General features: G+C 43.9%; 1 protein-coding gene across 1 annotated transcript in view; it reads right to left on the bottom strand.

Moving 5' to 3' along the window:
- LOC117511803 (regulator of microtubule dynamics protein 1-like) overlaps window positions 1-13,331 on the bottom strand; it is an 88,692-nt gene that overhangs the window by 30,128 nt on the left and 45,233 nt on the right. The window contains exon 4 of the mRNA XM_034171721.1: window positions 10,285-10,444. Within this exon, the coding sequence (XP_034027612.1) occupies window positions 10,285-10,444 (160 nt within the window). The remainder of the gene's footprint in view (window positions 1-10,284; window positions 10,445-13,331) is intronic.

Below are 13,331 nucleotides of genomic sequence, written 5' to 3' on the forward strand. Positions count from 1 at the left end.
TCTTCAGCAGTCTGCACGCAATGAAAATTAATCCCATGATCCACCAAGATAATAATAAAATAAAATTTGAAAAAATGTTAAATTACTCTGTCTTGCCTCCGTGTGGAGGGGAGAGACCATGTGACAGTGTACGCATGCTCGATTATGTGCTCATCAAATATTTATGTGTTCCGCCTGCCAAATGAAAGGGTTCTGCCAAAGGTGGAAATGCAAACCAAGCCAGACTTAACTGTTCTGACCCGCACCATACCATGCAGTACCAACCCGAACTGCTTGGTGGAAACAAAGCTGTCAGCAGAACTACACATCTGTTCACTTTTGTTTACCACGTTAACGGTCTAAAAGTTATCGGACAAAAATTTATCGAAAGATAATTAGTCCGGTAATGGTTTTCAAAGTTATCTGAAAAGGTAATCCAATAATGAAAACTTTGTATTTGATAATTATCGGTTATCGGATTATCGGAACTGTACCCACCAATGATATTAGGGATATTAGTTAACAACAGTGAACAAGGGTCATTGTGCTGCAATGCACCGTGGGAGTTCGGGGTTTTAAATGATGTTATTGTGGTTCATGTTAGTTGCTAACTAACAATGCTGTTAGTGTTACTGATTTATTGTGTTTTCGTAGTTGAATTGGTTTAGTCAGTTTAGTTAAGTGTCACATTGCCGTTACCATGAGTGAGAAGTGTAGTGTGTTTGATGTCTTCCACCACCATTTATGTTTGTGGGTGTCTAAAAACAAAAGCACCTGCTTGGGATATAATCCAGAAAAGACGAAAGGCTCTGGCTGGGTTTTCACATAGCTTGCTACAGTCAGTGGTGGGCACAGCTAACCAAAAAGTTAGCTTCGATAACAGCTAATCAGCAAAATGAAAAGTTATCTTTGATAATGCTAAACTGATAAACCATCCAAAAATGTATCAGAAGGTACAGCAAACTGATAACTTTCAAAATTGAGTTTTAACACCACGATCACAAACCCAAACAATGATTCACCAGTTCTGTCTTTGTGCCCCCTGCTGGAAGCTCCTGTTTACTACATATTTTACTCTACCGCAGTGAAAGAAGCCTGATCACCAGGTCGTCACAAAAAAGTCATTATTCCTTAACCGCATACATCAGTTCCGCAGGAAGGCAGGGGTCTTGGAAAATAAAGCAGGTTTGACTTATGGTTTTGATTTATAAAACAAATTTTTCTGTATAAATGAACTACATTAATAACAGTTTTGTCATTTGTACAAAGTTAAAATATAACATATCTGTCCATTTTAAATAATGCGCAAATTCTTAGGTTTTGGAACAAACACACACAGATGCCAAAGGGATTATGGGTAAAATAGCCTCCTCAAACACTGATTGGTTGACTCATTCATTCTATGTAAAAACAAACACGTTAATGTGACGTGTGTGTTGGTTTACATATAAATGTGCTTTTGTAAAATATGCCATTTTTTTCATATGGAAATTTTTTTTTTTTTTTTGCAAAAACCAAGTTGTAATAACACAGCCATCTGATATAACCTGATAATACTGCCATGAACACTACTGGCCAGTAGGTGGCAGTAGAGACCGTGAAAACTTGCCAAAACAACTATTCCAAATACCGTGTCTGCTAACTTTAATCTGCGTGGAATTAAATAAACACAAACCGAATTTCAGACATCTTATATATATTACTCTGGAACAAAGATGACAAACAGTGTTGTAAAGAACAATAACCCGGAAATTATACAGCAAACAGAAAGCAATTGCAGCTCTCAGCTTGAGCTTCTTCTGGCATTTTTACATAAAACAAACAATAACAACATCTATAAACCCAGAGAATATATTCACGAGAGTTTTAGGCACAATATACAAAGGGTTTAATGCTGTTGTCCATGTGGAGCCTGATCAGAACATCTCAAATGCATTTCTCCTGTCATGAACTTTTACAGTCAGTACCCATAATGCACTATGCACACATGTCCACACTAAAACCTTTAAAATTAGTGCAGTACTTTAAAACTAAAACATATAGCTGACATTTTCACTTCATAAAACTTCAGATGTCACGTTAATTTAAATAACTTGTCCAAAATTAAGGTGCATTTACACATAACCAAGACACGTTACGAATGTCATTTTTCTGTCATTCGTGGCACATTCCTGACATTCTTAATGTGACTTAATGCATCTGAATAGGTTTCTTAATAGTGCGTGTTGGTGCGTGATATTCTTGATATTCGTGGACCATGTTTGTGCCTGTCAAAAATCTTCCACGAATGTCACACACCACCCTCATTTCTTCTCACGTCGTGGAGGTCGCAACTGAACGTATTGATCTGTCTTGAGGCGTGATCCTTAATAGAACGTGACGACGTTCGTAGTGGTTCCCGTGATGGTTCTTGGAGCCCAGACTGTCACGCGTTATTACGAAGTGACATGGAAACTGTCAAAGTTTTGACACGACTTGTAACGCAGCGTCACATTTCACTGCGCGCCACGACGAATCAGTTTTCTGTCACATGCGCACAATTAAACTCTGCTCCAAATGTCGTTCCACAGTTCCTGCTGAAGCTCCTCAGGATGCTCCTGCAGGTGTTCCACCTGCTGTTGTAACCGATGAGCGGGAGAACGAGTCTGAGCCAGAGGAACCAGAGGAGACTCGCGTGCAGCCAGACATCTCTGCACCTCCGCCGGACTGGAGCGCACACAATTAAACCCTGCTGCACCGTATTCAGTTTGATTGCTGACACCAAGTCGGCTAAAAGTCTAATTTCAGTGCTCTTCAGCGCGCTCCTGCAGGTGTTCCACCTGCTGCATGTGCCTGATGTTTGGGAAAATGTGCGAGACGACAGCTGCATGAAGCCACACATCTGGCTGTGTCCTCCTCCTCCTCTCTGCACCACTCCATGGCACAGAGCCCAACTATACATGCAGTCACAAAGTTCTTCTGAAAAACTGGAGCGATCTGTATTCGGTTGGATGAATATGGGTGTGTGTGTAGAGACAATTCACCTCGTTCACAACGTGACAGAACTTAACGATGCGCTGTTAACGTGCAATAGCGCGCAACAACGCACTGAACACTATTCTTGACCATGCGTAATGGTTCCTGATAATTCTCTAACAACACGTGCCATTAATCGTAACGCGTGGTAACAGGTTGCAGCATTTCCTGAGGACACCTGACGCCTCTGCCCCGAATCATCACATTCGTGATCAGCGGCCAAGAATGTGTACTTCGTGGCATTCGTGACTTGTCGTCGTTATGTGTAAACACAGCATTAGTTTGGTTAAAATTTTAACCATAATTAAAACTGTATGCCTCTGGATGACTTGGGTGATCTTGCCAGCTGGTTAGTAGGGTGTCAAGAGAAATGGTCTCATTTTGTTTGTGGGCTGTGAGCAGTTCTCTGCTTGCAGAGGATAGAGTGGTTTTTCCTGAAGCCAGCTCTCCTCTGTCTCTAGAGGAGAGAAGCTTGCAATAATATGTTAGCGGTCTAAAAATTATCGGATTAAAATTTCCGGAAGATAATTGATCCGATGATGGTTTTTAACGTTATCCAAAAAGCTAATCCGATAATGAAAATGTTAGCTTCGATAATTAGCGGTCAGCGGATTAGTGGAACTGTGCCCACCAGTGGCTACAGTATATTAAAAATAAAGTGGCGTCTGTGTACATGTATGTAGGCACGCATGTGTATAAGTTCGATAACAGTCAAACTGGGGAGCGCTGACATTTGTGGTTTGGTATGCTTATGTATTGTTGTGAAAGTGTCGTGACACAGACCCACAACAGGGGGCGTTAATGAACGGACAATGAAAAGCCAAAAAGTAACAATTTAATGTTGTGAATCACACATCGACGTACAGACAATAACAATACAGTGACTGTCAATCATACACCAGGTGACGTGTGGGCAGGCTCGACGATAGAAGACGCCTGGTGAGAGAAAAGCCGGATCCACACAGCTTCCACCGCCAACGGAGCTGAAGAACACCGGAGCCGCCAAGCCCTGCGCCCCAGGTGGCCGCTGTCTTCAGCAGTCAGACCCGGTACTGCTGGCAGAGAACAGAGACAGTCCAGATGAGTGTGAGGTTGCACACTCAGTAATCCCACAGTCTGTATTCAGTAAAGGAGGGAGAACCTCCACCTCCAATCACACACTCGTGCAGCTCCTGTCTAACCACTTATCTGGTTGGAGTGTGAAGCGAAGCCGTCGCTGATCACACCAAACGCCAATCCCACAGATAAGGACACACCACAGGAAAACGGCTGCAAAGAAGTACAGATTATTACTCAATGTTTTGAGTCAGCAGAGAAAGTTACCTGATTGGTAGTTGATTTCTCGGCGGGGAGGTGGAGTTGCAGTCCGGCCTTTATGGTGGTGGTGATGAGTAGTGGATGAGTGACAGCTGGTACGGATGATGAGTGACAGCTGTCACTCCTGGTCGCTCCGACGCCCTCTCGTGCTTGAAACCCGCACTTCAAGCAGGGCGCCATCTTGTGGTGGTGGGCCAGCAGTACCTCCTCTTCAGCGGCCCACACAATTTGTATTTTGGGTCAAGGATGAACACCGGCAAAACCTAACGTTGATAGGACTAATATTTTTGGAGAAACTATGGATATTAGCTAATGACACTGAACAATTGGCAATGATAATTACATTTTGGGCTTTGCAGCAAGGGGCGGAAACTCATCTATCTATTAAAAGTGAAGTGGCATCTGTGTACGTGTACATATATATATATATATATATATATATATATATATATATATATATATATATATATAGTGTGTGTGTGTGTGTGTGTGTGTGTGTGTGATTTTATTTAGCAAGTTCATGTAAGTACGTGATATTATTGCAAATACCTTAAAATTATGACAAGAAAGTGAAAACACTTTCTCTTCACAAACATCAAATGAGAAAATAGAAGTAATAATAAAATAAAATAGTAATAATACTGATAATGTATTATGTAAATGGGGGGTGGTGGCCAAGTGGTTAATGCGCTTGGTTTCAGTTCAGAAGGCTCCGGGTTCAAATCCCACCCCTGCCACATTTCTCCATGTAATGTGGAGTTGCGTCAGGAAGGGCATCCGGCATAAAACCTGTGCCAATTCAACATGCAGATCCACCTTGGATTTGCTGTGGCGACCCTGAGTGCAAACAAAGGAGCAGCCGAAGGGACTTACTTTTACAGTAATAATACTGATAATAATTAATGATGTGTATATCATAACAGGAACGTAACAATTTCTAAATACATTAACACAGTAAATTAACATATAAAAAATACGGAACTAACACCAAATAAAAGGGTTGAGGCTCTTCCTCTAAAAACCGTTGAGGTCTAAGGTTCTAAAAATATTCTGGACTCTCATGCCATTCCAACTCATTATAGAAACTTTACATAATTTATTACCACCCTTGAACAATGTCATCTCGTATTTTTTAAACACTACCCAATCTAGAGCCCGTGGATCTCCACGGGCAACACGCTAGTACAGTATAAATTCTCTAAGCAGATATTTTTACTTAACTCACTGAAACCACTTGTCATGCACGCAAACCAATCGAACATGGGAATATGATGTGCACACAGGAGAACTTTGAGTATTCAATTATGTCTGGTTCACATGGCAAGATAATTAGGCCGATATCCGACTCAGTGCGTTCCACCTGGCTCCAGTTCCAGCTCTATATTCTCCAGGACTCCAGCTTGTTCTCAGACTCCCACATCTGACCCTGTGTGCACTCGGGCTCCCGAACTTCGACGACTTATATGTGGTCTCGGCTCAGCAGGCTTCGCCAGCTCAGTAACTCAGTTATTTATGATTGTAAATAAAACTCTTTTCATTCACAACCTGTTCTGGTTCTTGTTCCCTAGCGTTTGAGTCCATCACCTGTATTGGTCCAGTCCCGTCTGGACCTCTAACCAAAACAATTGTGAGTTTAAATGGCAATATTTTCTGCTTTTTTTTTTGGGGGGGGGGGGGGGGGGGGGTACACAAAATGAACTTTGAACTTTGCAATCTGTTTCATGAGGACAGACTGTTTCATTCACACACACAGAGCAAACAAAGGGGCTTTACCTGTTCATTTCAGTCCGACGCACCATCACAGTCTGAGGAACACTGTATCCACATAAAGCCTGATTTTGGAAAACGATGGCTGAAAATACTTTTAATTCCTTGTGGTGGCTGGAAACGTATCATTTTAAAACAAGTCCCTCTGTATTTTTTCTGCACCAGGTGCATTTTATGAAAGGATGCCGGTGTCGGGCTCTGATCATCTGGTCAACCAGAAGCGCTGTGATGATTTAAGCTTTTAAAGCACCAGTTGAATGCGATCAGATCTGATCAAACCTGAATAAGCTCTTCTACTCTTTAAAAGCACCGTTGTTGTCGGTGCGATCATCAGACGACCTGATCGATCAGGTCCTGAAACATGATGACTTTAAAAGCACCATTGCTGTCAGTGTGATCAGGTCTGATCTCACCTGATCGCGGTCGACTGGCGCTTTAAAAGTTTAAATCATCACAGCACTTCAATATTCAGGTCATCACAGACCTGATCAGACCAGCAGACTTGATCAGAAAGCAAACGGAGCTTTAAAAGTTTAAACAGCCACAGCACTTCATTCATGGCAGCGTTTCCCACAGCCAGACTCATTAGCATCAGCAGCAAAATGATCCACCAAGACAAAAACAACAACAAAAAAAAGTTAAATTACTCTGTTTCTGACCCGCACCACACCGTGCAGTACCAACCTGAACCACTCAGTGGAAACGGGGCTGTCGGCATATGCTGGTCATCAAGGTATGACAGCTGCATTAACTTTTGCCAGCGTTTTTAATAAATGGTTAGACGTGGCCTAAAGCAACCATACGCTACTATAAGCAAGTCTAGGAATGTAACAATGCACCATCACACACCAGCCTACAGAGGGACTATGCCAAATGTGTGCAATTTTCCAGCGTACTCCATATGCATTTTAGCGCAACTGTATGCAAGCCCAGTGTGAAAGGGGCTTTACCCTGCAGGGTGGAGTCAATTGCTCACACACATGGGTCTGTGCCGCACTGCTGTCCACTTCCTGCTCTGAGAAGAAACACCAGTCTAATTTTAAGTAAACTGTCGAATGATGCAGATATATTTAGGTATCGTACAAAATGTTCTTTGGTCAAGCAATGTGAAGAATTGTCGCATATGTGAAAAGATGGAGCATTTCATCTTTTCACATATGCAAATACTATACCATTGCATTCAAACATTCATTATTTGTATAATAGTTATTCCTGTTTGTGTCAATTTAATGTCATCTGTGTTAGTTCTCTCTCCACCAAGCCTGGAACCCAGAACAGGTAACTGAAAACTGCTGTGTGTGTTCAACAGTACATTCATTACATAGTAAGATTATTTATGCTTGGTATGGAAACCCTCTGTACTAACTCACTATACCTGTTAGTTACAACTCTGGAATGTAACTATTCTGTCCCAAGAAGCTACAAGGGGAGTCAACTTTGTTGTAACTGGAATGAAACATTTGATCATTGTGTAATTAATGATTTTTGTTCTTATTTTTTTAAAACAGGGAATTATTGTACGATTTTTCTACACCTGTGTGAAAATAAAAGCTTCCCATGGATCTTCTGCAGAGATGTTTGGCATCTGAAAGTTGTGACCACAAACAATCAATCCAGGACTACTGGAGGACCACTGGCAGTTTTGGTAAATCTCAAAGATAAACCAAATCACCTGGATAGATAACGTCCTTGTTTGAGTCAATACAACATCTGAATACACACTGCTCAGTCACTGGCCTGAGGCAGAATGAATCCAGCCATAATCAATGTATTGGGTGTGTGGTAACCAGGGGCCTCATGTACAATGACTTGCATGGATTTTCTACTGAAACATGGCGTACGCCAAAACCCAGAAACTGGTATAAGCACAAAAATTTTGAGATGTACCAAAGTGTGCATACGCACGTTCCGTTTGTACATCAGACTGAATGTGGAATTGAGCGTGGAATCAAACTCCTCCCTGGCCACGTCCCATTTAAATATGCAATTTCATGTAAATAGGCCCTTTGAGCAGCGATTCCCCACAACGTCACATCAAACATGAACACAGAAAAAAAATTATACTGTAGATGACTGGACATTACGTGGAGACACACAGGAACACTTTATTTGGTGTGCTGTTAAACGGATTAATCATGAAACTGGGAAAATGTTCGTGGGCGCTACGGAGCGTGTGTGTGAGGCCGACACGCAGAACAGTGCACACACACTGACATTAAAAAGGTGAGGCTCGCCTCCGCTGACAGTGTGACATTAACAATTGACACACGTGTTTGACAAATACTGAACACAGGAAGCCTGTTAAGAAGCTTTGCAGCTCACCATCAAGCAAAAATAAAGACATTAATAATAATAATAATAAACATATTTGAATGAGAACATGCCAAAATGTGGCCCCGCTGGTTTACGTTCTGATAAAATACACAAAAACACTATTTACACAGCAAGCAACTGCCATCCTGCACTGTGCCAGCCACGAGCCTGCCACGTATTTGCACATCACATATGATGTGAACATGTGTGCAGTCGATAGCTCTGATTACATGGAAACCGGCTATCGCTGCAAAATGCACTATAATGTTAGAATGTGATGTACCTGATGACATTCGGATGATTGCGTTCCACACAGCTGGCATGGCTCAGCTCAAGGTTGACTGGCACACTCCTGACTGATCAGCCAGCTCATGCTGGAATGCCCTTGTTTCCAGGAAGTGCAGCGTGGTCAGCACCTGTGTGGGCACAAACAACCCCTGGCTTCTCGCCATATTTCGCTCTGCAACGGTCACAGTTCTGTGCACAACTCCAGTATCAGTGGCCTTGGTAATTAAAATTGGTTTATGAGCCAATTGTTATTTACAAGAAAATCCTCATCTTCGCTGACACGCTCACGTCAGATTCAACCATTTACAAGGTCCTCTAACAACGCTGAAGCAGCCACTGTTAGTGGCATTTTACCAAGGGCGCAATTCAGATCTAGAAATTCGAGGGGACAAAGTGTGAGGCCCGCAGGGCCAAAGCCCATAGGCCGGGGGTCTGCGGGCAGCTTTAGGCCCCCAGAAGCCAACGGTTTCTAGATGAGCTCAGATGCATTCTGAGCATCCACAACAGTAATTTTAATGTTTGAGAAGACCATAAAGTGGACACCATTTGACTTATGCAATTTGAAACTGTGGATATAAGTACTTTATTCTGAGAATAGCCAGCATTGATTTTATTAACATCCTGGTGTAAATAAGGTATCACCACGTGTAGAACTCAAAAAGAATGATAGGTTGAGTTTTCATTAAAAAAACAACTGCAATGTGGTAAAATGTATTCATAAATATGAAAGAACAGGCTCTTAATAATTATTAACTATCGCATACTGTATTTTTTTTCTCAAGATTTGTTTCTGCATTCGTTTGAAAAAAGAACAGATCATAAGTTTAGGATAAATTACTTATCATGAATTTAATTTTCGAAGTGGCACTAATGACAACACTCATACTGAACATAATTTTGCTTGCATAGACTGATTTTGGAGATCAAGCAATAACTGCAGATGGGCTTTCTGAGGTCCCAGTTAGCTTTTCTGATTTCCTTTTCTAACATTCAGAATTTAGTAAATTAGCATATGGTCCACTGACACTTATGTGTAGACACTAGTCCCTAGAAGCAACTATTTTTGGTTTCAAATCTGAGCAAATGCAGTCCCAGAAAATTCCGAATGTGACAAACAACAAACAGGTGTTGTAAACAAGTCAATGCTGCTAAAAATACAAACTTGCAGAAACAAAGAAACTATTCTGACATGGTTTTGCACATAAGACTGACATGGTTTGCACATAAGACTGACATAGCATGTTTCAAGTACACACATATATGTCAGAAGGTAGGGGGGACATAGCATATTCTATCCCCCCTGGTTGAAAAGGTGGGGGGGGGGGACATGTCCCCCCTATCCCCCACCAAATTGCGCCCATGCATTTTACGCATCAGTTTGCACGTGCTTTTATGTCCATGTTTTCACACTATTAACGGTTCCCAGCATCACCTCTACATGTCTACAGTGGAACAATAGCTGTAGAAACGTGCGTACGCCAGCCAGGGATTTTGTGCGATGGTCCACACATTTCTACAGTCATTTCATGTTTGATACATCTCAACGGTGGCGTGGAGATGGTGGTACAAATGAGTAACTGGGTTCCTAACACGTGGATGTCTTACTTTGTGTACTGCAAAATATTTGTCATCTTTCTCCAGTGCCTTCTTTGCATAGTCGAAGGCCTCAAAGATCAACTTCTTCTTCTCATCAGGATCGGTGGTGGGCAGCAGTGACAGTTCCCGTGACACACGGGCCAACCTCCAAAGGATCTGTGCATCATCACTATAAACACACACACACCTTTGTTACAAAAGCTTCTACCAAACAGTCAACCCTAAATTTTAGTTTATAATGTAGTCAAAAATAAATGTGAACAAACTAATCAGAATGTGCCCCTTAAGTTGAAATGAAATCTCTGCAGTTACCGAACAACAACAAAAACTGCTTTCATGTTGTGAAATTTCACAATTTCAGTCCAGCCTTTCCTACTAAAAGGAGTAACTGTTTCCGTCTTGAGCCACTAAGACAATTTTGAAAAAAATATGAATTGAAAAATTTCAGACAATTTGTGTCAAGAGTGTTCAAACTAACACTGTCCTGATCCAAATCTTATAATATTAAGTACCACTCTCTCATCCTCAACCTTTTACTCCAATTAAGGGTCACCGGGTGGGGTGGGTGGTAGCAGGAGCCTATCCCAACAGTCATAGGGCGAGGTGGGTTAAACAAGGTATGACAAAGATCATCTCAAGACACAAATCCGGGGAAGGGTACACAAACATTTCTGCTGCTCTGAAGGTTCCAATGAGCACAGTGACCTCCATCATCTGTAAACAGAAGTTCAGCTCCACCAGGACTCTTCCAAGAGCTGGCTGCCCATCTAAACTGAGCGACTGGGGTAGAAGGGCCTTAGTCAGGAGATGATCAAGAACCCGATGGTCTCTGTCAGAGCTCCAGCATTTTTCTGTGGAGAGAGGAGAACCTTCCAGAAGGACAACCATCTCTGCAGCAATCCACCATTCAGGCCTGTATGGTAGAGTGGCCAAACGGAAGCCACTCCTTAGTAAAAGACACACGGCAGCCTGCCTGGAGTTTGCCAAAAGCAGGGCTGTGAAATGAAAATTGTGAAATCAGAGGAAAATGTGCAGGGGGTCGAGCCAGGGTCTCGGGCCCACGGGGCCCCAAAAAACCAAATAAATTTTTTATCTTATGATACATTTTCAGCATGTCCATCCATCCATCCATCCATCCATCCATCCATTATCAGCTCATCCGGGGGAATCCCAAGGCGTTCCCAAGCCAGCCGAGAGATGTAGTCCCTCCAGCGTGTCCTGGGTCTTCCATGGGGCCTCCTCCCAATGGGACGTGCCCGGAACACCTCTCCAGCAAGGCATCCAGGGGGCATCCAGAAAAGATGCCCGAGCCACCTCAACAGACTCCTTTCGACATGGAGGAGCAGCGGCTCGACTCCAAGCTCCTCCCGAATGACCAAACTCCTCACCTAATCTCTAAGGGAGCGCCCAGCCACCCTGCGGAGGAAACTCATCTCAGCCGCTTGAACTCGCGATCTCGTTCTTTCGGTCAAGAGCCAAATCTCATGACCATAGGTGAGGATCGGAACGTAGATCGATCGGTAAATCGAGAGCTTTGCCCCCCCTACTCAGCTCTCTCTTCACCACGATGGTCCGATACAGCGACCGCATCACTGCAGATGCTGCACCGATCCGTCTGTCGATCTCACGCTCCATCCGTCCCTCACTCGTGAACAAGACCCCGAGATACTTAAACTCCTCCACTTGAGGCAAGGACACTCCACCAACCTGAAGAGGCAAAGCACCTTTTTCCTGTCGAGAACCATGGCCTCGGATTTGGAGGTGCTAATTTTCATCCCGGACGCTTCACACTCGGCTGCAAACCGCCCCAGTGCACGCTGAAGGTCCTGATTTGACGAAGCCAGAACCACATCGTCCGCAAACAGCAGAGACGAGATTCTGTGGTTCCCAAACCAGACCCCTCTACAACCTGGCTGCGCCTAGAAATTCTGTTCATAAAAATAATGAACAGAACCGGTGACAAAGGGCAGCCCTGGCAGAGGCCAATGTGCACTGGAAACAGGTTTGACTTACTACCGGCAATGCGAACCAAGCTCCTGCTGCGGTCGTACAGGGACCGGATAGCTCTTAGCAAAGGACCCCGGACCCCGTACTCCCGGAGCACTCCCCACAGGGTGCCCCGAGGGACATGGTCTAACGCCTTCTTCAGATCCACAAAACACATGTGGACTGGTTGGACGAACTCCCATGAATCCTCAAGCACCCGATGGAGCGTGTAGAGCTGGTCCAGTGTGCCGCGACCAGGACAAAAACCACACTGCTCCTCCTGAATCCGAGGTTCGACCATCGGTCGAATTCTCCACTCCAGTACTCTGCAATCGACCTTACCGGGGAGAATGAGGAGTGTGATTCCCCCTATAGTTGGAACACACCCTCCGGTCCCCCTTCTTAAACAGAGGGACCACCACCCCGGTCTGCCAATCCAGAGGCACTGTCCCCGATCGCCACGCGATGTTGCAGAGGTGTGTCAGCCAAGACAGTCCCACAACATCCAGAGACTTAAGGTACTCAGGACGGATTTCATCCACCCCAGGAACCTTGCCACCGAGGAGCTTTCTAACCACCTCAGTGACTTTGGCCTGGGTAATGGATGAGTCCGCCTCTGAGTCCCCAGTCTCTGCTTCCTCTTCGGAAGACGTGACGATGGGATTGAGGAGATCCTCGAAGTACTCCTTCCACCTCCCGACAACATCCCCAGTCAGGGTCAACAGCTCCACACCCGCACCGTAAACAGTGTTGGTGGAGAGCTGCTTCCGCTTCCTGAGGCGTCGGACGGTTTGCCAGAATCTCTTCAAGGCCGACCGATAGTCCTCCTCCATAGCCTCCCCAAACTCCTCCCAGACCCGAGTTTTTGCCTCTGCGACCGCACGGGCTGCGGCACGCTTGGCCTGCCGGTACCTGTCAGTTGCCTCTGGGGTCCCACAAAAATCTCAAAAGAAGTGCATATGTAAATGATCCTAAACTCAGCCTTTCAGTTGAACTGTTAATGATAATGTTGAAATAACAGAATATGTTGTCGATTGTTCAAACAGAGGTGATAAAATGAGGCAGGTCAC

Source organism: Thalassophryne amazonica, chromosome 1, assembly GCF_902500255.1.
Source record: "Thalassophryne amazonica chromosome 1, fThaAma1.1, whole genome shotgun sequence".
NCBI lineage: Eukaryota > Metazoa > Chordata > Actinopteri > Batrachoidiformes > Batrachoididae > Thalassophryne > Thalassophryne amazonica.